The sequence below is a fragment of the Mytilus galloprovincialis genome, chromosome 2, assembly GCF_965363235.1.
Source record: "Mytilus galloprovincialis chromosome 2, xbMytGall1.hap1.1, whole genome shotgun sequence".
NCBI classification, from domain to species: domain Eukaryota; kingdom Metazoa; phylum Mollusca; class Bivalvia; order Mytilida; family Mytilidae; genus Mytilus; species Mytilus galloprovincialis.
The window spans coordinates 100,308,057-100,332,276 of NC_134839.1; the positions used below are offsets into that span (position 1 = coordinate 100,308,057).

The 24,220-nt window shown below is 33.1% G+C and overlaps 1 protein-coding gene across 5 annotated transcripts in view; it reads left to right on the top strand.

The window, feature by feature from the left end:
• Positions 1-1,832: 1,832 nt before the first annotated feature.
• Positions 1,833-24,220, top strand: part of LOC143065118 (voltage-gated inwardly rectifying potassium channel KCNH6-like) — a 105,025-nt gene continuing 82,637 nt past the window's right edge. For 4 of the 5 annotated variants that reach the window (XM_076238478.1, XM_076238479.1, XM_076238480.1 and 1 more), the window contains exon 1: positions 1,833-2,126. In XM_076238478.1, coding sequence (XP_076094593.1) covers positions 2,051-2,126 — 76 coding nt within the window. In that variant the 5' untranslated portion in view covers positions 1,833-2,050. The remainder of the gene's footprint in view (positions 2,127-24,220) is intronic. The other variant, XM_076238482.1, reaches the window with a different exon arrangement.

Here is a 24,220-nt window from a genome sequence, read left to right on the forward strand (position 1 = left end):
TTGCTTTTCGTTTATTGTTCTGTGCATGAATTGAGCAGTTGATTTTTTCGTTGGAATTGTTTTGCATTTGTCGTTTCGGGGCCTTTTGTGGCCGACTGCGATATGGGCTTTGCTCGTTGTTGGGTTTTGTGTCGTGTTGGTCTCTTATGGAGAGTTGTCTCATTGGCAATCCTGTCACATCTTCTATTTTATATATATAATTTTTCCCTGATTGTTTGATTCAATTGGACATTGATATTTTTCATATTTTTTTAATAATACAAATACGGTGCAATAAAACATGAATATCAAAATAAATGTTGATGATGTCTTGCATGTATTATTATTACTGAATATCCATTGTGATATTTTTTTAATGTTAAGACTTCAAATTGCGATTTAACCTTTAAAATTAAATCTCGAATGCCGCGTGATATCACAAAATTAATCGGCTATTTCAATGGTTGATTCTATCCTAAAATATCGTATGTCCATCTACCACATCATCTCCCCTTCTAAACAACGTGTCTTGGCTGAACAAATTTTCATATAGTTCAGGCAGTCAGCAATGATACACAATGACGTAGATGTAAGAAACTAAATGCAACCGTTTGACCTTTTACTCAAAATCCGAAACCGAGAAGTAACCAACATAAATGTGAAAAAAAATCAATCGGGAAAAATCCATGGCAAGACTGGTTACATATCACAGAATCTTCTCGTCGTTCCATATCCAAGAACGAATGGATATAAAATTGCGAACGGAAATGGGGTATGTGTCAAAGAGACACCAACCCGGCCAGAGAGTAGATAACAAATGCTAAAATAACAGAAATTCAGATTATTTCACAACAAAGCTCCATGAGATGTTTTTGAAACCGGAACAGAGATGAGAGGATGGGACTGCACAACCAGCGCATTTCATTTTGGTATATGGAATGTTCAAAATTAAATGTTAATTTTCAAACCAAAACAATTACAAATTTGAATAAGGAAGTATGAAGATCCATTTCTAGATATTTTCTAACTTGTATAGGTCTTTTAGATCTACACAGATCACTCATACGTAACATAACTGACGACTTCGAAAGTTTTAAATTTTTGCGTACCTATCTTTTATAATATAAGTTCAGTTATGGACGTTAACAGGGATAGGCCAGTTTAACTTGTTTCAATCACATCCTAAAAGTTGGCCGACTGGAAATTCAATGTTAAAGAGAATGTAAGATTTACTTCAAACAATATTTTCAACCATTTGACATACTTCTACAAACTCTATCCTATTCATAATCAAACGTCTATCACTTCAATGATGGTGTTGGAACGGCATGGGTTCATGTTAGTTCGTATGTACTCTGAACTTGTTTTCAGCCACTGCGAGTATTCATTAATACATATATTATAACGTATCACGACTGTATACTTACATATCACTGCAAATATTAAAGATATCAGGGATTAATTTTTTGTTAAATTTAATCTAAGTACCCGCCTTCCTCGAATGATTGCGAACACCTTTAGATTGTCCTAGAATAATTGAAAACACCTTTTAAGAAAATGATCGCAAGTTTCTGTCACCGATTATTAGTAATTAAACAAAAGGGAAAACCAATATATAGAAACTAAAATAATTTTTAGAATAAATAACATTTATTGGAAATTTGAGTTTCTCCTACCTAACAAAGACAATATAATTTAATGACTTTTGTCAATAAATAAAATAATGTATCTTCGATTTTCGCACTTGTGCCTGGAAAGGTAAACATTAAACCACATGTTCGATTTCGAAGCTTGCGGAGTAATTCCGGCTGCATATGCTGTCTATTGGCGGATGTTGACTATTTACATTCTGTGTTATGTGGTTAACATTGATGATCTATAGATCGGGTCGATACATTGAAAGGAGTGAATAAACGAACATTGATGCAAATTAATTTCTCGACATGTAACGTTTTGTTTGGCATGTTAGACTGTAGAAGACCTGGAATTTACTGTGGTTAGAGAAGCGATGTTTAAAGCATATTCTTTTAATGGATTTTTATAAAATGGGTTGAAATAAAGGATTTTTAAAATGCCAGTTCGACGCGGACATGTCGCCCCTCCTAATATCTTTATTGATACTATCATTAGAAAATTCGACGATCAAAGTAAGTAGATATAGTATACACAACGTTTAATCAAGGGAATCGAACATACACAATATTTTTATCATGATAGAGATCGTATTGCTTATTTATATTTAATGTTTTAGTGTTTAATAAGTTGCGTGTTACTTGACTTATAGACACAGTATGCATGATACTAAACAAAATCTAGATAAGCCAAAATCTGGTTATAAAAGACTTCTTATTCTTATATACCTCTCTGAAAAAAAACCCCAATCGTTTTAGAGATAGCATAAGAAAACACACGTTTGATTTCACTTTGAGAGTAACAGCGAAGAAGAGACCGACCCCACACATTGATTAAAACTATAGGTTAATTGGTATGACTTATAAAGACCACTCTTGTGATTATGTTACTTCAAGGAAATCCTTTATATAATACAGTTCAAAATCCAGGTGTTTTTTAATAAAGCAATTTTTGATTTTGCATTTGTTTTGAATGTTTATGAATATATTCCATACATGATGATTGTACACGAAAAGCATATAAAGTAACTGCAAAAACGCTCCTCTGATATAATAATAAAGCGACAAGACAACTTTTGTTTCAATATATTTTCCCCTTTTTCACGATAAGGCAAAAAAAGACAATATAGAAAAATGTTTCCTGTTTCTAAAATTTACATGTGCAACCTACGTATATATTTTATGCCTTTATTATCATTGTAAATTTTATTAGGACACATTTTAATATGGCTATTTTAAACCATATACAAATAGGACGATGTTGTATGATTGCCAATGAGACAACTCTCCGCCAGAGACCGTAGTTATAAGCTCTTGTGCGGATCCAGGATTTTGAAAAAGGGGTGAGACATTGACAAACCAAGTATAGGAGAAAATCGTGTAAAAAAGGAAAAAGGTAAAATTCATTAAGGAAAACTTTACAAAAGTACAGTTAGAAAATATGCGTAATTACAAAATATGTAGCTCCACATGGAGGATGAGGTCCTCACGGGCCCCCAAAATCCGCTTCTAAAAGGAGTCGAGCTGATAAATGATAATGTCTTCTTTAAAAATCAACAAAACTCCAACAAATTGAATGTTTATCCTTTTTGTTTATGTAAAAACGTATACCCATTGTTTTATGTTTTAACAAATTTTAAATTATCTCTGAAAATTTTGAGATACTATTCTATAAAAAATACTTAACTGAAAGATTGTTCTAGAAATTATTTTTAGATTACTTTAAACAGACAATTCTTCTTTGAAGTTATATACTATTTTCATTTAAAGATATAATGGAAAGAATTAATTTCGAATATACTTTCCTGGTCGATTAGAACTAAATGCTCTTGGCTTTAATCTGAATTATTGTAAGGAGAATACAAATGACCCCTCTTCACCTTTCTCTATCGCTGGCGAAAATCAATTGTAATAGTAACTTTCTTGGTCAATACTCTACCAAAAAAATCTTTGCATAGTAAGGACGATAACAAAACTCTTAAAACAGGATCTATTCAAACAGTGTATTCAATAAACTGGCCAAGACACTGAAAAAAAATCACAGTGGTCCAGCAAGAGGCATTTTGTCAATTATCTATGTTACAGTCGAACCTCGTTCTGTCGAACTCGGTTAATTGTATATTGAAAGCGCACATATATCGAGGTATTTTGCCAGTACCGTTAAATATTATCATTACAATTTTATAAGCGCAAATAAATGATTTTTTTTTTTTTTTTAAGAAAAGTGATCGTTTTACGTCAAACAAATCTATTTTCGACTTGAGGAATCACTGCTTGGGTGGATTAGAATTATGCTGAACAATGTATTGGTATCTAGTTTGACATGTTCACCCTCGACATTCTTGCGACGACGTAAATTTTCTTCTCCTAATTGAGCAATATTATCCAGACAAAGTGTTAGTAATTCAGTATTGAATGTTTTATATTGGTTTTAGTTAGGACTTGAATGATGGTAAGAGGTTAACAAATGTCTCCGACACATCGTTTAGCCGCTTATTGGGTTCCAGAACAAATAATTTGACGAAAAAGTTCCTACAATGCCAAATAAATGGTGTATACAATTCTTTGTATATTGTGCTTACTGTTGATTACAACCCGGCAATCTATCATAGTTCCATTTTATATTTAAAGCTTTTAGTATTATAGGTTATAACTGAAAATCACAAATTACGCAAGTAAAACAAGAAGGGTTATTGTAACCTCAAATGAACTATCTTCCAGATATGACGTATGTTCGTTCGTGTATACCATACTTTTACTAACTTTTGTAAAGTTCTTTGTTTTTGTTGGCATAACATGAGAGTGCTTCGATATTGTGTTTGCTACCGAAACTTTTTTTGAATCAAGATTTGTTTAATGTACAAATGTTCGGATAAATTGAATGATTGTGATCACAAAAAAAAATCAGTCAGTGCTCGTTTCGGTAGACAAATTAAAAACCCCTAAGCAGATTGAAATACAAACCATGCATGTGTCCACGTTTCGGTTTCAAGAGCGTTTACATATTAGGATAACTAAAGCATATACATGGGATCTGTATTCTAATTAGATTCTTTGAAATTAACAATTATAAAGAAAAGAAAAGTTGAAATATATTTTCAGCTAGACAAGTTTTTTCACATTAAATTGTTTCGTAGAAGTAATTGTGACCAACAAGGATGCCGACGCGCGAGATTGGAATGTTCCTTATATTTTTCAGAGAATAAAGAAATGGCTCTCAGTCAAAGTTAATGAATATTAACCTATTATTTTCTTGTGTCAATGACAATAAATAGCAAGTACATATGATGCTGCTTTTCAGGTCTGTACTCGAATCGGACGCCGTTCAAATTTCAGTACGACCATACACCTGTTTTATGCTACATTTTATAGTTTTATTTCTCTTCAAGTAATAAATTGGCTAATCCCTTGCAATTTCAGCAAAGTTAGTTAAAAGGATCGATTAAAGAAAAGAATCCGTTCGACGTGCGTGACAATGAAGATTGAATCTTCCATGTTACGCAACCAAGTGTCGTAAAATGGAGTCGTTTGATTCATATTTAATGGTAAATATAGCGGGGATGAAAAAGTGTTAATCTAAAATACCGTGCGCTATACATGGGCATGAATTCCCCGTGTAGATATAAGGTTGAATGAAGAAAACACGTATCATTACCGAGATAAGTCGAAAATAATTAATTACACTCAAAACAAATAAAATGAGACTAATACACTAAATTTTAGTTAAGATTTTCTCTAACGTCTCTTATTTCTTCCACTCTCTTCAATACTGTAAACCTTGTGAAGACCATGTTCTGCTGAGATTTGGTAGTAACAGACTTCTTTTTGGAGAGTTTTGACAACATTTTGCAGGGCCGTAACTAGGGTTTGAATTCAGGGGAGGCAGGCGTTTGGGGAACGCCGATTGAGGCCCCATAGATTTTTTTCTCTCAGTAAAATGGCTAAAAAATGACCCGTTTTCCTTCGATTTCCTTACTTTAAGAAAGCTCAGTATTGCTTGAACCACTGGAAGCAATTTTTATGCAAAAACAAGCTGAGATTGCTGTTCAGGGTGAGCCAAGGCTCCGTCGTGAAGGTCGTACTTAGACCTATAATTATTAACATTATATACATTGTGACCGCGGATTTTTTTCTCAATAAAATCAGTGGCTAAAAATGACCCGTTTTCCTTCGATTTCCTTACTATAAGAAACATCAGTATTGCTGGATCCTGGAAGCAATTTTTATGCAAACGATTATTATCTGTATTTAAAGATATTTTTGTTAGAAATCAAACTGGTAAGTTAAAAAAAACATATAAAACAAGATCATAGAACGCAAGATATTTTTTATCGGGGACCTTGCATTTCAATATTGTTGAAAGCTGAACAGACATGTATATAACTACAACCAGAGACTTTCTATATTAGTATATACTTATAGTATAGAAAGTCCCATATACAACGAGTTTGAGTGTTTAACTACCAAGGCATTGACAATAATGTTATCGTACGATCGGGAGTCGTTAAAAAAAAATATCAAACAGTTGATTCAGCCAGTAACGAATTTCCGATATCATAAAAGATTCACAATACAAAGGGAACTTTCTCTGCTCAATTGAGCCCCTTAATAAATGTGAATAGTTAGGTTTTATTCAAAATTGTCGAAAGCACAGTTTTATGAATGTGTTCTCGTACGAATACTGAAGGTGTAATACCACCAAATCATGGTACGTCACATCCGGTTTCCTACGAAAGTAGGTCGAAAAAAATATTCCCTTGAATTTGACAGTTGTAGGTAATTAATCCTACATTTTATTGCAGTAAAACCATTTCTGTGTCATAAACACCATTACTTTTTATTAGCTCACCCGGCCCGAAGGGCCAAGTGAGCTTTTCCCATCCCTTTGCGTCCGTCGTCGTTAACTTTTACAAAAATCTTCTCCTCTGAAACCACTGGGCCAAATTAAACCAAACTTGGCCACAATCATCATTGGGGTATCTAGTTTAAAAAATGTGTGGCGTGACCTGGTCAACCAACCAAGATGGCCGCAACGGCTAAAAATAGAACATAGGGGTAAAATTCAGTTTTTGGCTTATAACTCAAAAACCAAAGCATTTAGAGCAAATCTGACAATTGTAAAATTGATTATCAGGTCAAGATCTATCTGCCCTGAAATTTTCAGATGAATCGGACGACCTGTTGTTGGGTTGCTGCCCCATGAATTGGTAATTTTAAGGAAATTTTGCTGTTTTTGGTTATTATCTTGAATATTATTATAGATAGAGATAAACTGTAAACAGCAATAATGTTCAGCAAAGTAAGATTTACAAATAAGTCAACATGACTGAAATGGTCAGTTGACCCCTTTAGGAGTTATTGCCCTTTATAGTCATTTTTGAACCATTTTTCGTAAATCTTAGTTATCTTTTACAAAAATCTTCTCCTCTGAAACTACTGGGCCAAGTTCATTTTAGATAGAGATAATTGTAAGCAGCAAGAATGTTCAGTAAAGTAAGATTTACAAACACATCACCATCACCAAAACACATTTTGTCATGAATCCATCTGCGTCCTTTGTTTAATATTCACATAGACCAAGGTGAGCGACACAGGCTCTTTAGAGCCTCTAGTTTGGGATTTCTATAGAAAATTTTGTAATCTTGAGGTTACATGGTGACTAAACCTTGTACACAGATAAAATAAGGGGAGAAATTTGATTGGTTAACTTCCAATGATGGTTATTTTCTTATAATATGCAATGAAATGTTATGTGAATTTTTTTCTATAGAACTGGACAGGATAAAACTTTACTCATGTCAAGTATTTCTTTATTTGAAACAAGGATAAATTCTGCACATTTTTTTGAAAAGTGCAAATTTAACAAAGACTAATAGGGGGAAATCAATGGTGGTATTACACCTGAATAACAGACGGACGGCCACACGAAAATAATAAAATAAAACAACTACTGAAACGGTTCACTATCGATCAAAAATCCGGAAAATGACACATATATCACGTATCATGATAACACTGTTAAAACTGTAAACTTGTGTTGTTTATAATATAAATTCAAGTTCTTCGTGTACATATTGTCAATATTTCATTTTATTACTAAAAAAAAAGATTTTTGGTGTAGAAAATTCAGGGGAGGCAGTTGCCTCCCCTGCCTCATAGGTAGTTACGGCCCTGTTTTGAAGGACCCGCAATGCCATACAGTGCATAAACAATTCTGTCCTTACCGTTTATACGTTAGTCCGTATGCACTCAAGTTTTTCTGATCCCTCGTATAAGCGAAGTGAGGACACGCACAGGTTATGTGTTTTAATCAAAATGTCAGTTGGCTTGCCTGGATAAATCATCGCACTCCCCTATCGAAACAAAACTTTTTTTTAAATAATCATCAGATAAAATCATATATACGTATATTGAAAAAAAATTGTTATGAACTTTTGCCGTAAAATGGGAACTTTGGGTATGAAGTAAACAGTGACAAGTTTTCCCATAATCTGAGTAACAAAAAAAAAACAAATATTATAAATTAATATGTTTTTATAAATCATCATGATATGATTTCGATGAAACTTAAAAATGTACAGTGGCGGATCCAGGGGGGGGGGGTTTCGGGGGTTCCAGGGTTGGAACCCCCCTTTTTAACCGATCAATGCATTTGAATGGGAGCATATAGTTGGAACCCCCCCCTTTTAAAAAGGCTGGATCCGCCACTGATGTATGAATATGAATACAATATGAATACAAGATTTTCGGTAAAGTAAAGAATGTTGATAAACCTCTAGCTCGAACAGATTAAATTTACGGTTTTATAACGATGCATTTTGTATGTCTCTTACACAGAAAATCGAGATAAAAATATTAATATTCAATACTACAACAACTATAAAAGAGAAATAAAAGAAGAATCAGGTTAAAAATATAGTCTTATTCTGCATTTTTTAATAGTGACATACATAAATCAAGAACGGCGATAGTGACCCCACCAATATTCAAAATTGATCTGTGTTTGGTGGTAATAAGCATTTTTATCATGAACATTTGAAGGAAGCATCACATTATACTGACTCCGGAAAGGACGATACTTTGCTCTTACTCCAAAATACTTACCCAAGAAACCATGCTTTGTTTTTAAAGGTGTTACCAAAAAAATATCAATGACACACTGACAGCATTTTATAACGACATACACTCGCAAAATAAAATGAGATAAACACATATGACAAACCAAAATGTGTTACAAGTCATTTAGAAGCATGAATTTAAGTAACTCTGATTAGAAATACCACTGGTTGAGTTTTGAAACTTGATTGCCTTGCCTATGCAAGTTTACAGAAAACCGCGTATAAAGATTAATTAGCAGATCAAGAAAGCAATTGGTAGATATTATTATTCCCTCTTTAATTCGACACTGTATCGAAGGGTAATGACAGCAAAAGTAAAATATGCATGCAGTTGCTTTTTGATAAGTGAGGATCATAAGTCTAAATAATCCGCCAAGGTTCGCTCGAGTTAATAGGTTTATGTAAGTATAATTACGGCGTTTATCTGATATATGAAGAAGGATATAATTTCAATAACCAAAAATATTCAAAAGATTTAAGTTGAAAAGCTCAGTCTATGTCAAAGAGACGTCCAAGAGATAGCCCATACACATACAGACACGCAGAAACAAAAATCGGATTATTGGTTTCATTCCCCTTTATAACAGGGTTCTAGTACTACATCAAGTTTACAGATACAAGTCAACAATTTATTTGAGTTTTAAAGATTCATTGTTTTCCTCACTACAGAAGATGGTAAAACAAGCAAACACTTTAGTTTCATTTGACATGGTCCACTCAATTACAGGTTAATCACCTTTTGTTTTGCGAGAAGGACGATTAAACTTCAAAAAAAGGAGGATCGGTTTATTTTTTCTTAAAAAATATTCTGATCCCAATTGTGGTCAAGCAGATGACAAAAAACTATATCCTGAATCAAAATAACCCCAATACCTTAATGTTTTTAAAATATTAAACTTTGAAAAAAATAATTTGATTGATAAATCACCAAAACTAAAACAAAAGGTTCTGACTCAGACAAAAAAAACATAATCCTCTGGTTGCTCCTTAACAGTACACATTGTTGATGTTATATATAGCATGCACATTTATTCATTAAAATACTTTTTATGTTTAAAAAAGCAAATTGTAGAATTTAGTAACCTTTATGAAGATCTGAATATTTATATTTTTGATATATCCTGTAAAATAGTAGAAATATGGTCCGTAAATTGTGAAAAATTATCACAAGCTACCGTTTGAATTTTGCTTGTCATATAATTTATATTTCTTCATTTTTCCTACTACAATTTTCCTGATAATATATGTAGACAGATGAGATCAATATGTTTTAAACCTGTTGAGAGATATAAGATTACACATGTCTGGTATACTCCCACTACATGTATCGCCAAATGGAAGAAAAGCTGAATACAGTGCATCTCAAAGTTTTCTTATACTAATGGGGAAAAATTATGAATACTGTTTTATACTGCAATCAGCTATTTTACTATACAGATAAAGCTATATACGTATAAACGTTAGCTTTATACGTCAATGACCTCAACTCACCTATAAGCCCCGCCTACTCACAACGTCACATCACAACCATGAAAATGTGTAGTAACAATGGTCAAACTTTTATGAATTTAAACCTGTTATGTCTTCAAATTGGTAATTTATATACCATGTTTATCAAATGTTATTAATTAAATTCATTTTCCCTTTCTAATTCCTTAAATTGTCAATGCTTACCGCCTAGACTAGGCTCATAGGGAAATACCCCAAAATGGTACCCCAAGGGGGAAATTCCAAACACTTTTTTTTTAATAATATTTGATTCATATTTTTATTATTTTTTTGATTTTTTTATCGATTTCAGTATAAAAACAATATACGTATAGTGTCTTGAAATATGAAATTTATTTGTATTCGGCACGAAACGGGAAAATGCGAGGTAGAACCTCGCATTTTCCCATTTCTAAGCCTCATACAAATAAATTTCATATTTCAAGACACTATACGTATTGTGTAAGTACACTCATATAAAAAGAAGATGGACAGTTGTATGCAGGCTGTGGCATGCATGCTGTCAACATATATGTGTTCCTCCTAACAGAACCTCATATGGACACGTTATTTTGAATAATGCTATAATATCTGTTCCTTTTGGAACAAATATATTCTATACCCTTTATTCTGTCAAGTACTATTACTACTATTCCAGTTTGAATCATATTTCAGAATATTTTATCCATTTAAAACAAATATTAATAAGGAACTTCAACTTCTTGACAATGTGCCCCCTCCTGAAATTGTCAAAGCACAGGTTGTTAAATTATGCAACGGAAGCTTTGAATGGTGGGGATAAAGGTTGGACATAAATTGAGAACTATAGTAGGATAAATTGAGAATTGTACTGTAAATGGAAACAGAAATAGTACCTATGCAAATGGAAATTCTGAGTGGACATTCTTACCTGAAAATAAATTATAAATACAAAACTGACAACCCTGTATCAAATATTTGTTAATTTCTTCATAAAATTTTGGCATTTTTCTAAATTAATTATTTATCTTCTATGAAGAGTATCTGTAATTTCATCTTAAGTTGAATGTGACACAAAGGTCTACTTATATATATATGTACATGTTCTGTATCTTGTTAGATGACAATTATTCCAAGACAATCATAATTGAAAGATTGAGTCAGAAGATTGTTATTATAAAACCAGGCTCCTTTAATCATTCACTTGTCTGTTTTTACAATACCAGAATATTTTATTGCTGTGCATAACTTTCAACAATGTATGAAATTATGTTAAAGAAAACTATAGCAAATCATGATCAGCAGGTGGTCTTGGCAAGGTACATTAAAATATATTTCATACCTAGTTGAAATTGATTGCAGTAGGATTCAAAATCTTCTTACATCTATCCCTGTCATAAGTCAGGTGTGATGCTAATTATACAGACACAAAAGATACAGAAACAGCTTTATAAACATTTATGTGGAATGCTAAAGCAATTAGCAGGGTCTGTGTAACTTGAGTTAGATATGTGTAAAGTGGTTTTTATGACAAAATAATTTCATTGTTAATGAGCAGATAATGTATGACAAGCTGAGTTTTGTGAAAAAAAGTTAATAACTGTGATGGTGATTAAGTGATTTAGTAAATTTAACATTATTGTACTCCTTCACCCTCTTTCACTAACCTGGTTAGGTAAGTCACATTAAACTGTACTCCTTTAATCCTTCTTTCACTAACCTGGTTAGGTAAGTCAACATATATTGTACTTCCTAACCTTCTTTCACTAACCCGGTTAGGTAAATTAACATATATTGTACTCCTTTAACCCTTCTGTCACTGACCTGGTTAGGTAAGTCAACATATTGTACTCCCTAACATTCTTTCACTAACCTGGTTAGGTAAGTTAACATATTGTACTCCCTAACATTCTTTCACTAACCTGGTTAGGTAAGTTAACATATTGTACTCCCTAACATTCTTTCACTAACCCTGTTAGGCAAGTCAACATATTGTACTCCCAAACATTCTTTCACTAACCCGGTTAGGTAAGTCAACATATTGTACTCCCTAACATTCTTTCACTAACCTGGTTAGGTAAGTTAACATATTGTACTCCTTTAACCCTTCTTTCACTAACCCGGTTAGGTAAGTCAACATATTGTACTCCCTAACATTCTTTCACTAACCCTGTTAGGTAAGTCAACATATTGTACTCCCTAACATTCTGTCACTAACCTGGTTAGGTAAGTTAACATATTGTACTCCCTAACATTCTTTCACTAACCTGGTTAGGTAAGTCAACATATTGTACTCCCAAACATTCTTTCACTAACCCTGTTAGGTAAGTCAACATATTGTACTCCTTAACATTCTTTCACTAACCTGGTTAGATAAGTTAACATATTGTACTCCTTTAACCCTTCTGTCACTGACCCGGTTAGGTAAGTCAACATATTGTACTCCCAATCATTCTTTCACTAACCCGGTTAGGTAAGTCAACATATTGTACTCCCTAACATTCTTTCACTAGCCTGGTTAGGTAAGTCAACATATTGTACTCCCTTACATTCTTTCACTGACCTGGTTAGGTAAGTCAACATATTGTACTCCCTAACATTCTTTCACTAACCTGGTTAGATAAGTTAACATATTGTACTCCTTTAACCCTTCTTTCACTAACCTGGTTAGGTAAGTCAATATATTGTACTCCCTAACATTCTTTCACTAACCCTGTTAGGTAAGTCAACATATTGTTCTCCCTAACATTCTTTCACTAACCCTGTTAGGTAAGTCAACATATTGTACTCCCTAACATTCTTTCACTAACCTGGTTAGGTAAGTCAACATATTGTACTCCCTAACATTCTTTCACTAACCCTGTTAGGTAAGTCAACATATTGTACTCCCTAACATTCTTTCACTAACCCGGTTAGGTAAGTCAACATATTGTACTCCCTAACATTCTTTCACTAGCCTGGTTAGGTAAGTCAACATATTGTACTCCCTAACATTCTTTCACTAACCTGGTTAGGTAAGTCAACATATTGTACTCCCTAACATTCTTTCACTAACCCTGTTAGGTAAGTCAACATATTGTACTCCCTAACATTCTTTCACTAACCCTGTTAGGTAAGTCAACATATTGTACTCCCTAACATTCTTTCACTAACCCGGTTAGGTAAGTCAACATATTGTACTCCCTAACATTCTTTCACTAACCCGGTTAGGTAAGTCAACATATTGTACTCCCAAACATTCTTTCACTAACCCTGTTAGGTAAGTCAACATATTGTACTCCCAAACATTCTTTCACTAACCCTGTTAGGTAAGTCAACATATTGTACTCCTTTAACCCTTCTTTCACTAACCTGGTTAGGTAAGTCAACATATTGTACTCCCTAACAATTTTCACTAACCTGGTTAGGTAAGTCAACATATTGTACTCCCTAACATTCTATCATTAACCTGGTTAGGTAAGTTAACATATTGTACTCCCTAACATTCTTTCACTAACCCGGTTAGGTAAGTCAACATATTGTACTCCCAAACATTCTTTCACTAAACTGGTTAGGTAAGTTAACATATTGTACTCCCTAATATTCTTTCACTAACCTGGTTAGGTAAGTCAACATATTGTACTCCTTTAACCCTTCTTTCACTAACCTGGTTAGGTAAGTCAACATATTGTACTCCCAAACATTCTTTCACTAACCCTGTTAGGTAAGTCAACATATTGTACTCCCTAACATTCTTTCACTAACCTGGTTAGATAAGTTAACATATTGTACTCCTTTAACCCTTCTGTCACTGACCCGGTTAGGTAAGTCAACATATTGTACTCCCAATCATTCTTTCACTAACCCGGTTAGGTAAGTCAACATATTGTACTCCCTAACATTCTTTCACTAACCTGGTTAGGTAAGTCAACATATTGTACTCCTTTAACCCTTCTTTCACTAACCCTGTTAGGTAAGTCAAGATATTGTACTCCCTAACATTCTTTCACTAACCTGGTTAGGTAAGTCAACATATTGTACTCCCAATCATTCTTTCACTAACCCTGTTAGGTAAGTCAACATATTGTACTCCCAATCATTCTTTTACTAACCCTGTTAGGTAAGTCAACATATTGTACTCCCTAACATTCTTTCACTAACCCTGTTAGGTAAGTCAACATATTGTACTCCCTAACATTCTTTCACTAACCCGGTTAGGTAAGTCAACATATTGTACTCCCTAACATTCTTTCACTAACCCTGTTAGGTAAGTCAACATATTGTACTCCCTAACATTCTTTCACTAACCCGGTTAGGTAAATCAACATATTGTACTCCCTAACATTCTTTCACTAACCTGGTTAGGTAAGTCAACATATTGTACTCCCAAACATTCTTTCACTAACCTGGTTAGGTAAGTCAACATATTGTACTCCCTAACATTCTTTCACTAACCCTGTTAGGTAAGTCAACATATTGTACTCCCAATCATTCTTTCACTAACCCTGTTAGATAAGTCAACATATTGTACTCCCTAACATTCTTTCACTAACCTGGTTAGGTAAGTCAACATATTGTACTCCATAACCTTCTTTCACTAACCTGGTTAGGTAAGTCAACATATTGTACTCCCTAACAATTTTTCACTATTACCTGGTTAGGTAAGTCAACATAATGTACTCCTTTAACCATTCTTTCACTGACCTGGTTAGGTAAGTCAACATATTTACGATCAAACATTCTTTCACTAACCCTGTTAGGTAAGTCAACATATTGTACTCCCTAACAATTTTTCACTAACCGGGTTAGGTAAGTCAAAATATTGTACTCCCTAACAATTTTTCACTAACCGGGTTAGGTAAGTCAACATATTGTACTCCCAAACATTCTTTCACTAACCTGGTTAGGTAAGTCAACATATTGTACTCCTATAACCCTTTTTTCACTAACCTGGTTAGGTAAGTTAACATATTGTACTCTCAAACATTCTTTCACTAACCCTGTTAGGAAGTCAACATATTGTACTCCCTAACATTTTTTCACTAACCTGGTTAGGTAAGTCAACATATTGTACTCCCTAACATTCTTTCACTAACCTGGTTAGGTAAGTCAACATATTGTACTCCCTAACATTCTTTCACTAGCCTGGTTAGGCAAGTCAACATATTGTACTCCCTAACATTCTTTCACTAACCCGGTTAGGTAAGTCAACATATTGTACTCCCAAACATTCTTTCACTAACCCTGTTAGGTAAGTCAACATATTGTACTCCCGAACTTTCTTTCACTAACCCTGTTATGTAAGTCAACATATTGTACTCCCTAAAATTCTTTCACTAACCCTGTTAGGTAAGTCAACATTACAGTGTCCTGTGACTTACTCAGTTAGGTAAACTAACATTATAGTGTACTTCTTAACCTTGCTTCATTGGCCAAGTTAATTAAGCGTCTAAGCTATTTAGTTGCAAGATATATATGTCATTTCAGCTAGGCAATTACCATGATAAAATGTATAATTAGTTGTTAGTACACTTTTGAGAGCTTTGCTATTTCAGTCTCTGGTACATGTAATTTAGTCATTATACATTTTGGAGAGTTCTGCTATTTCAGTTTAAGGTCACTTTATAGTCATAAGTATACATTAAAGAGATCTGTTATTGCAGTTTCTGGTTCATGTCACATAGTCATTAGTGTACATTGGAGATCTGTTATTGCAGTTTCTGGTTCATGTCACATAGTCATTAGTGTACATTGGAGATCTGTTATTGCAGTTTCTGGTTCATGTCACATAGTCATTAGTGTACATTGGAGATCTGTTATTGCAGTTTCTGGTTCATGTCACATAGTCATTAGTGTACATTGGAGATCTGTTATTGCAGTTTCTGGTTCATGTCACATAGTCATTAGTATACATTGGAGATCTGTTATTGCAGTTTCTGGTTCATGTCACATAGTCATTAGTGTACATTGGAGATCTGTTATTGCAGTTTCTGGTTGATGTCACATAGTCATTAGTGTACATTGGAGATCTGTTATTGCAGTTTCTGGTTGATGTCACATAGTCATTAGTGTACATTGGAGATCTGTTATTGCAGTTTCTGGTTGATGTCACATAGTCATTAGTGTACATTGGAGATCTGTTATTGCAGTTTCTGGTTGATGTCACATAGTCATTAGTGTACATTGGAGATCTGTTGTTATTGCAGTTTCTGGTTGATGTCACATAGTCATTAGTGTACATTGGAGATCTGTTGTTATTGTAGTTTCTGGTTGATGTCACATAGTCATTAGTGTACATTGGAGATCTGTTATTGCAGTTTCTGGTTGATGTCACATAGTCATTAGTGTACATTGGAGATCTGTTATTGCAGTTTCTGGTTGATGTCACATAGTCATTAGTGTACATTGGAGATCTGTTATTGCAGTTTCTGGTTGATGTCACATAGTCATTAGTGTACATTGGAGATCTGTTGTTATTGCAGTTTCTGGTTGATGTCACATAGTCATTAGTGTACATTGGAGATCTGTTATTGCAGTTTCTGGTTGATGTCACATAGTTATTAGTGTACATTGGAGATCTGTTGTTATTGCAGTTTCTGGTTGATGTCACATAGTCATTAGTGTACATTGGAGATCTGTTATTGCAGTTTCTGGTTGATGTCACATAGTCATTTGTGTACATTGGAGATCTGTTGTTTTTCAGTAACTGGTACCTGTCACTAAGACATTAGTACTTAAGGTAGATGGCATTTCACTGATACTGTGGATTCATTTATTTTTGTGGGCATCAATTTTCGTGGATGAAGGAAAACTTAAATGTTCTTGGACATTTAATTTCGTGGTTTTGCCGAAGTCTTTCTTCAAGCCTTTAGAAAATTTGTCATTTTTTGAACTTTATTTTCGTGGTTTGTCTATACCCAAGAAATCTACCAAAATTGGTATCCAACGAATAATACTGAATCCACACTCCATAGTAGAACATTTTAGATGACCTTCATATAACACTGTATTTTTATGCTTTACTGTATTTAGTCATAAATGGTGTGATTCTTAGCAATGTTGGTAATTTTTCACGCTATAGTCTATAGAGATGATTTTTGATTAAATGATATATTTACTGCAGAGTTCCTGCAAGTGCAGTCATCCTTTATTGATAAATCCTTGAAAGATGACAGGATATTATTTGTTTAGTTGGTAATCTAATCGACTAGACTTGTTAATGGGGATCCAAGGTCAGTGGTTAGACATTGCTATTTCTGTGTTTATTTTAAGTTTCTCTTTAGAAATTAAGAGTTTAAAGAAATTTTACTCTGAATTACTCTTAATAAAATGTGTTTAAACATTGCACAAGCCTCTCTAAGGAAACCTATAGCAGTCTTTAATCTGTATTTTCAAATTGAATTTATGATTTGAATAGTAAATAGGACTGTGGTAAAATAGATTATAATATCCCAGCACTACAGTTCATCCCTCCGCACTTAATGTTAAATTTTCTAAGAAGGTTCATTGCAGAACATGAATCTAGTTTTTTTTAAAGAAAACCATTGATAGTTTGAATTAATGACAAAAACATTGGAAAGTTCATGAAAAGGATATCCACATCAATATAGATGCAGTCATAATTTAGAGGTATTAAATTACTTATTGGATTTTGCTTAAAAACAGGCACAAGTTATCAATATGCTTGCAGTTTTCATTGTGTTGTTGGTATGCTGTCCAATTGATATATGTCATCTTTTTCATATCACACAAAATCTGAAGATCCTGTAGGAAATAACTTTTTAAGTATGTCATGTATGTTAAATTACTTTCTTTTTAAAAGGAAAACTACATGCTAAGCTTTAATATGTGTTATAACAATGGTCACACAGTCAATATTGAATATTACATGGTTGTTTATTATATACAGTTACAAGTTTTGGCAATTAATGGGGTGTTTATCTGTTCAGTCAAGAGTTATAATGTATCAGTTCAGATGGAGTGTAATATTTTTAAAAGCAATTAAATTTCTATTCCAAGAGCAAGAATATTTACATTTTCCAAATTCAAATAATTAATATAGAAGAGAACACAATTTTTAATTATATTGTACATGAATTGAGAAGGCTCTTGACCTCAGATAATGAGAAAGTTGCTGTTTTCTTAATACATTTATTTATGTAATTAAATTATGAAACTTCAAAAGCTAATGGGTAAAATAAGCACTGCAGTTAAAATGTACAATCAGTATAAAGATCATAAACATCTTTATTGTTTACAGTTTATGTTATAATTAATATATTCTGGTACTTTATTGATCTGACATCTTGAATTTTTTATAACCATTATATGAAGCATTTTGTTCTTTTATTATGACCTGATAGTATGGAAGTGTCAATAAAAAATAATTAAACAATACTTCAATGATAAAGTATTTTTAGCATCAGTAATTATAAAGTTCTTTTTATGTTATTTACTTATGAACATAGCAAAAATTAATAAATGGGTATATTTTTGGATTATTGATTCAACACAGTATTTAAAAATGAAAACCTATATATCCATAGATGTAGCATAAAAATGCATGTTCACACGGTTGATGAGAAATGCGACCTAAAAACAAGGTATTACGAACAGTTCACCAAATGTTAAGTAAAAGCAAATATAATGCCAAGTGATATAATACTTAAATTTGAAAACAGTAAGGAACTAAAAAATTAATTTGTCCAAATCAGTATATGAGTTGTTAACAGTAGTGAGAAATCTTGAATGTCATATCCTTGATGAATAAGAACATGTATTCTGTCAAGCATAGACATATAACCAGACCAACCAATCATATGAAAAGTTACAGAGCAAGATAAATGATAGTCAGTGATTTTCAAGTAATTTGCCAGATACTACATTCCCACCCTATATGGACACATTGTTCTGATTCTGTGTTGACCAGTTTTTGCACTTTTAAATGGCATCCTTTTTGTGGAAAAGTAGAAAATTCCAATCTGAAAGTAATTGATGTGATTAAATATCTAATGAAATCGGCAGCCTCCTACACCTGAGGACAGCAATGTACTGGGAGACAAATTAGATGGCAAGGTAGCTGACATAATAACATACATTAGACAAAACCATTCATTACATAATTTCAAAGGCATATATCAATTGCACAAAAAGTACATCAATCACATGTCCTAGATGCCTGAGGTTATCAATCTGTAAGGCATATCTTGTGAAATTTGCTATACAAAGCTCGACAAGACAGACACTACTGGGACTAAACAATGCAGTGAAGAGGAAATGCAAGATCATTTTCTACTGCAATTTAGTCTATACAAACTCTGAGAAATAATCCACACTGTCAGCTTCCAAATCATGGATTACACATAAGCTTTATACCAGAATATAAGATATAGTTTGATTAGAATAGTATCTCTTATGTTTCTATATATAGACTGATTAATCATTGTTTGCAATTAATCCCCTCTACCAGTGCTTAAAATTTTGTGAAGGATTCTTACACTTTAAAACGATATCAAATATCTAGGAACTGCAAAGTTGGTTTGTCATGTTTGAAGGCAAGACATTGAACAGCCACTGAAATTGGCTTAGGGGTAGGGACAAAAAATTGACTTTATAAGTAATTCATTCCAAAAAGTTATTTCAAGCGGTCATTAATCATTGTGCAAAGAGCATTATATTCTCTTAAAATAACTTAAAAGCAACTGGTTGCTTCCATAGTACCAACCCAAATTTAAAACTCATATCTGAACCCATTACAGGGAAGATAACATAGTATAAAGACAAATTATACCTTTGCTAAGATGATAAATTTATACTATCTTAAATCAAAACAAATATATTCTGTTTGTTTGACATATTGATGTTTCAATAGTAATCTTTTTTCTCAAATGATAACAAATTTTCATGGCAATTCTTTAAAATAAAGACAGATACTGATAAAGCAACTTCTTGGCATTTAATGTTTCTTGTTCAAACTGATGTATCATACTGGCTCCTTTGTAGCAAAGAATATAATGATCTACAAAATCCATTTAATATATATGTTGAGTTAAAATCATCATGAATAGTGAAAGTAAAAAAAAAAAACCAATTCTTGACCAAAAGTATTGATAAAGATTAAATATTATCATGTTTTGTCAGTACACAGATGTTGAAAAGTACTTGACCAAGTTTGTATAGAAATTGGCCTATATAGGCTTTTCTTTATATTTTATGTTAGATCAATTCGTTACAATGATGTAAAGTAAATAACAAGTTTACTAGGCTTAATAATGTTTGTTAATTGAAATATCAGAAGTAGTGGAGTTTTATCATACATGTTTTTGTTCAGATGTCTGCACAGATGGCTTTTTATGGGTCTCCAAGGAAGGTAGATTGGATAAGTTAGTTTTTGATGTAACATATACGAAACTGAGAATCCTCATTTCCATCTCAGTATTTGGCAATAATATAACCGTTAACTAGATATTTATAGACGTTATTTATAGTAATTATTTTGTTTTTGATCTTGTTTATTGTGAAAGTTGGTACATGTACCCGGTATATGAAAATTAAAACAATGGTTAAATTTCAAGGCTATATAGCATTCACTGTTACTGTCTACCAAATTTAAATTTCAATCACATTTGTGTAAGATACTGAACAGAATGACTTAATATTTGGCTAGCAGTTGTCTCTCTCTTGCTTGTATATATATATATATATTTTTTTTTTTTGGTAATTGAGTCAAAGTCATATGTACTGGTTGTAGGATTATTATTGTTTTTTAACATTTTTTTGCATTTGGTTATGCAATTTATTTGGTTGTTTGTTTATCTGAAGATATTCTTTGTCTCGCCATGGTAGTTATCTGACTGAAAACATACTGGGTTTCATTACTTTTATTTAAGGAAATGCACTTGTATTTAAACTTGAAAAAGTGACACCTAGACTTACCATCAATCCAAGCTGAAAATATTTGACATTTAAATTGTAATCTAACAAAAATGGTGGATTAAAAATGACATACATTCATTAGGGGGAGATGGAAGACTCATTTATCATATTGCTAACCAGCTGTCATGTTATTCAATGCATATATGCAGATTTGGTGTACATCTTGGTGGGTGACCTTCAAATTCATAGTTCTGTAGGAAGAAAATCCATAACCTCTGCTTCCGTAAATAAAAGAAATTTATTGAATTTTTCATAATGTATGTAATAGTTAAGACACATGTTGTGTAAATTTAAAAAAAGAACAAAGTTTTTGAAATGTATTGTGTAACACAATACTATTGTAAAGCATTGATACTATTGTCAAGAATTGACTTAGTTTACAAAGTTTGAAATGTCAGCATGATAGCTACCCTATTACATGGGTAACAGTTGGTATAAGCTATATAAAATATATCAGAACCATGGTGTTCAGAATAATGTAGTGTTGAAAAGAACTAATTTCTTCCTCCCATATTTGTATCCATAAGATAGAGTAAATTTAGTTAGGTAGAACATTATCTTCAGTAAGGCAATTGGCTGGAGCAATCCTGCTCATCTCAGGCATGAAACACAATATTGCATTTTGCAGAATATTTATTAGAAATTTCATAGTTGACTGCTTTTATAAATTATTACCAATTTTTTATACAGCTGTAATCTGATTTTTTTGTCAGTGCCCTTTTTGCTTGGAACACAATTTTCTGTTTTACGAGTGAGTGCTTTAGTATAAGCAAAAGTAAACAATAACAGGCAAATACAGTAGATCATTTTTCTGAAGACCAGGTAGGAATTGCTCACTGTGTCAACTAAGTCTTATAAAATCAAGAATGGAAATGTGGAATTTGTCAAGAGACAACAACCGGACCAAAGTGTAGATTACAGACGAAGGCCACCAATTGGTCTTCAATGCAGTGTGAAAATCACTCAACCAGAGGTGGGCCTCAGCTGACCCCTAAATAAAAACATGTTCTAGTTCAGTGAAAATGATGTTTCAGTAGTAGATATTTCTATATCATTGATATGGGGCACTATTGTTTAACCAGGCTGCTAATGGGTGTATATATATGTAGGACTCTAAAGTGCGATGGTACTCTAAAGTGCGATGGTCACGCTAAAGTGCGATGGTCTACGCTAAAGTACGATGGTGTATCACGGCGTGACGCTAAAGTGCAATGGTTGTTTTGTTTATTAACGTACGATTGTATATCACGCTAAAGTGCAATGAACCAATATAGTAAGGTTCGAGGGATTAAAGCTAGTTTCATAATGGTTGTAGAGTAAGCCGACTTTTTAGTCAGCTTGCTTGCATATATGCAATATTCGCCAAGCTTTCTTCTTCTTTGTAATGAGTACCAATAGATATAGGTAGATGTTGTATGAGTGCCAATGAGACAACTTTTCATCCAACTGCATTACAAATTTATAAAAGTAAACCATTATAAGTCAAGATACGGCCTTCAACACAAAGGCATCACTACATGTTATATTTTCCTACACTGTACAAAATAATGTTTTAGCGGATAATTTATGATTTACGCATGAATCTACTAAATTACGAACGAAAAGGTGAGAATTCAATGAACTTGGATCCATTCTTAAGCGAGCATGAAGAATTTGACCAAAACGATGTCCTATATAATAATACACTGGGGCCTTACTATTTTGGGTACTAATTTGTGTTTTGAATAATGACAGAGATTCACATTTTCTTATGTTTAGGTTAAGAGTGTTCCATAGTTTTGTTGTTGCAGGGATGAAATATTTAGATTATAAACGGGTCCGTGTGTTGACTTCTGTAATATTATTTCTTGTCTTGTATTATGATCATGCCGACTTCCTACTGAATCAGGCAATAAGTCTATTAAATATTTGAACGGGGACCGCAAAGTAGAAAAAAAACTGCAACATAAAAAATAATTTCAATTATCCGTTATAGCTTCTAAGGGAGCTACCATTTGATTTTTATGGGGGGGCTAGGATGAAAAATTTTGTCCTGCTTTTTTTTTTAGTTGTAATCCCTGTCCTGCCTTTTTATTTTTTACTCTATTCGGTCCTGCCTTTTTTTTTTACTAGTTTATCCTGACTTTTTTTACACAAATTGTCATCCTGCCTTTTTTTTTTACCAAGTTGCTCATCCTGCCTTTTTTTTCCCTCAAAACTCCTGTCCTGCCTATTTTTTTCAAATTTCATCCTAGCCCCCCCATAAAAATCAAATGGTAGCTCCCTAATATAGAAACAAGATCAAGGATACTTTTGTATCTCATCTGTATAGTAAAATGGTCGACTGCAGGACATAAGTCCTTCCAGAACCCGGAAAAAACATTTACTTCAGCCAACAAAGCACGGTTAGGTTTAAATTAAGTAAGTCATGGACATTTCGTTTAAAGTTATTAATCAAATACATTTTTTGTATTTTAAACATTTATCTTTCGGCATGTTCATTTTTCGTTTGTATAAACGACTGTTCTCGTCATAATTCATTGTACGTTTATTACGTCTATACTTTCGCGGACAATCGCACTTTAGCGTGTGTAGGCATCGTACTTTAGCGTAAACCATCGCACTTTAGCGAAACCATCGTACTTTAGCGCCCCCATCGCACTTTAGAGTACTACATATATATTTCTCTAAGGCAGCAACCATTTGATTTTCTGGGGGGGGGGGGGGGGGGTTTGGAAAAAAAAATTTGTTTCCAGTTTTTGGAGAAAAAAATAATTTGTTTTTGATTCTGAGAAAAAAAAAATGTTTGTTTCACCCTCAGCTGCCACTATATGTAATGCTAAAATTGAAAGAAAAAAATTGTTTTCGACTTGTCGTGAAAAAAATAGACTGTTTTTCGCCGCAGGCGAAAAAAAAAATTTGTCCAGAAAAAAAAACCATAGCCCCCCCCAGAAAATCAAATGGTTGCTGCCTAATTATTCAATTTATCCCTTTCTGCACCCATTGTATAAAAAAATTTAATCAATGTGTGGTTCGTTTGAACTCAGTTCTTCATTGGTTAAAATCCGTTTATGATGTTGAATTTTCTTGCTTTCCTCTGAATTTCCAATTGTGACGGCATGAAAAAAGGCG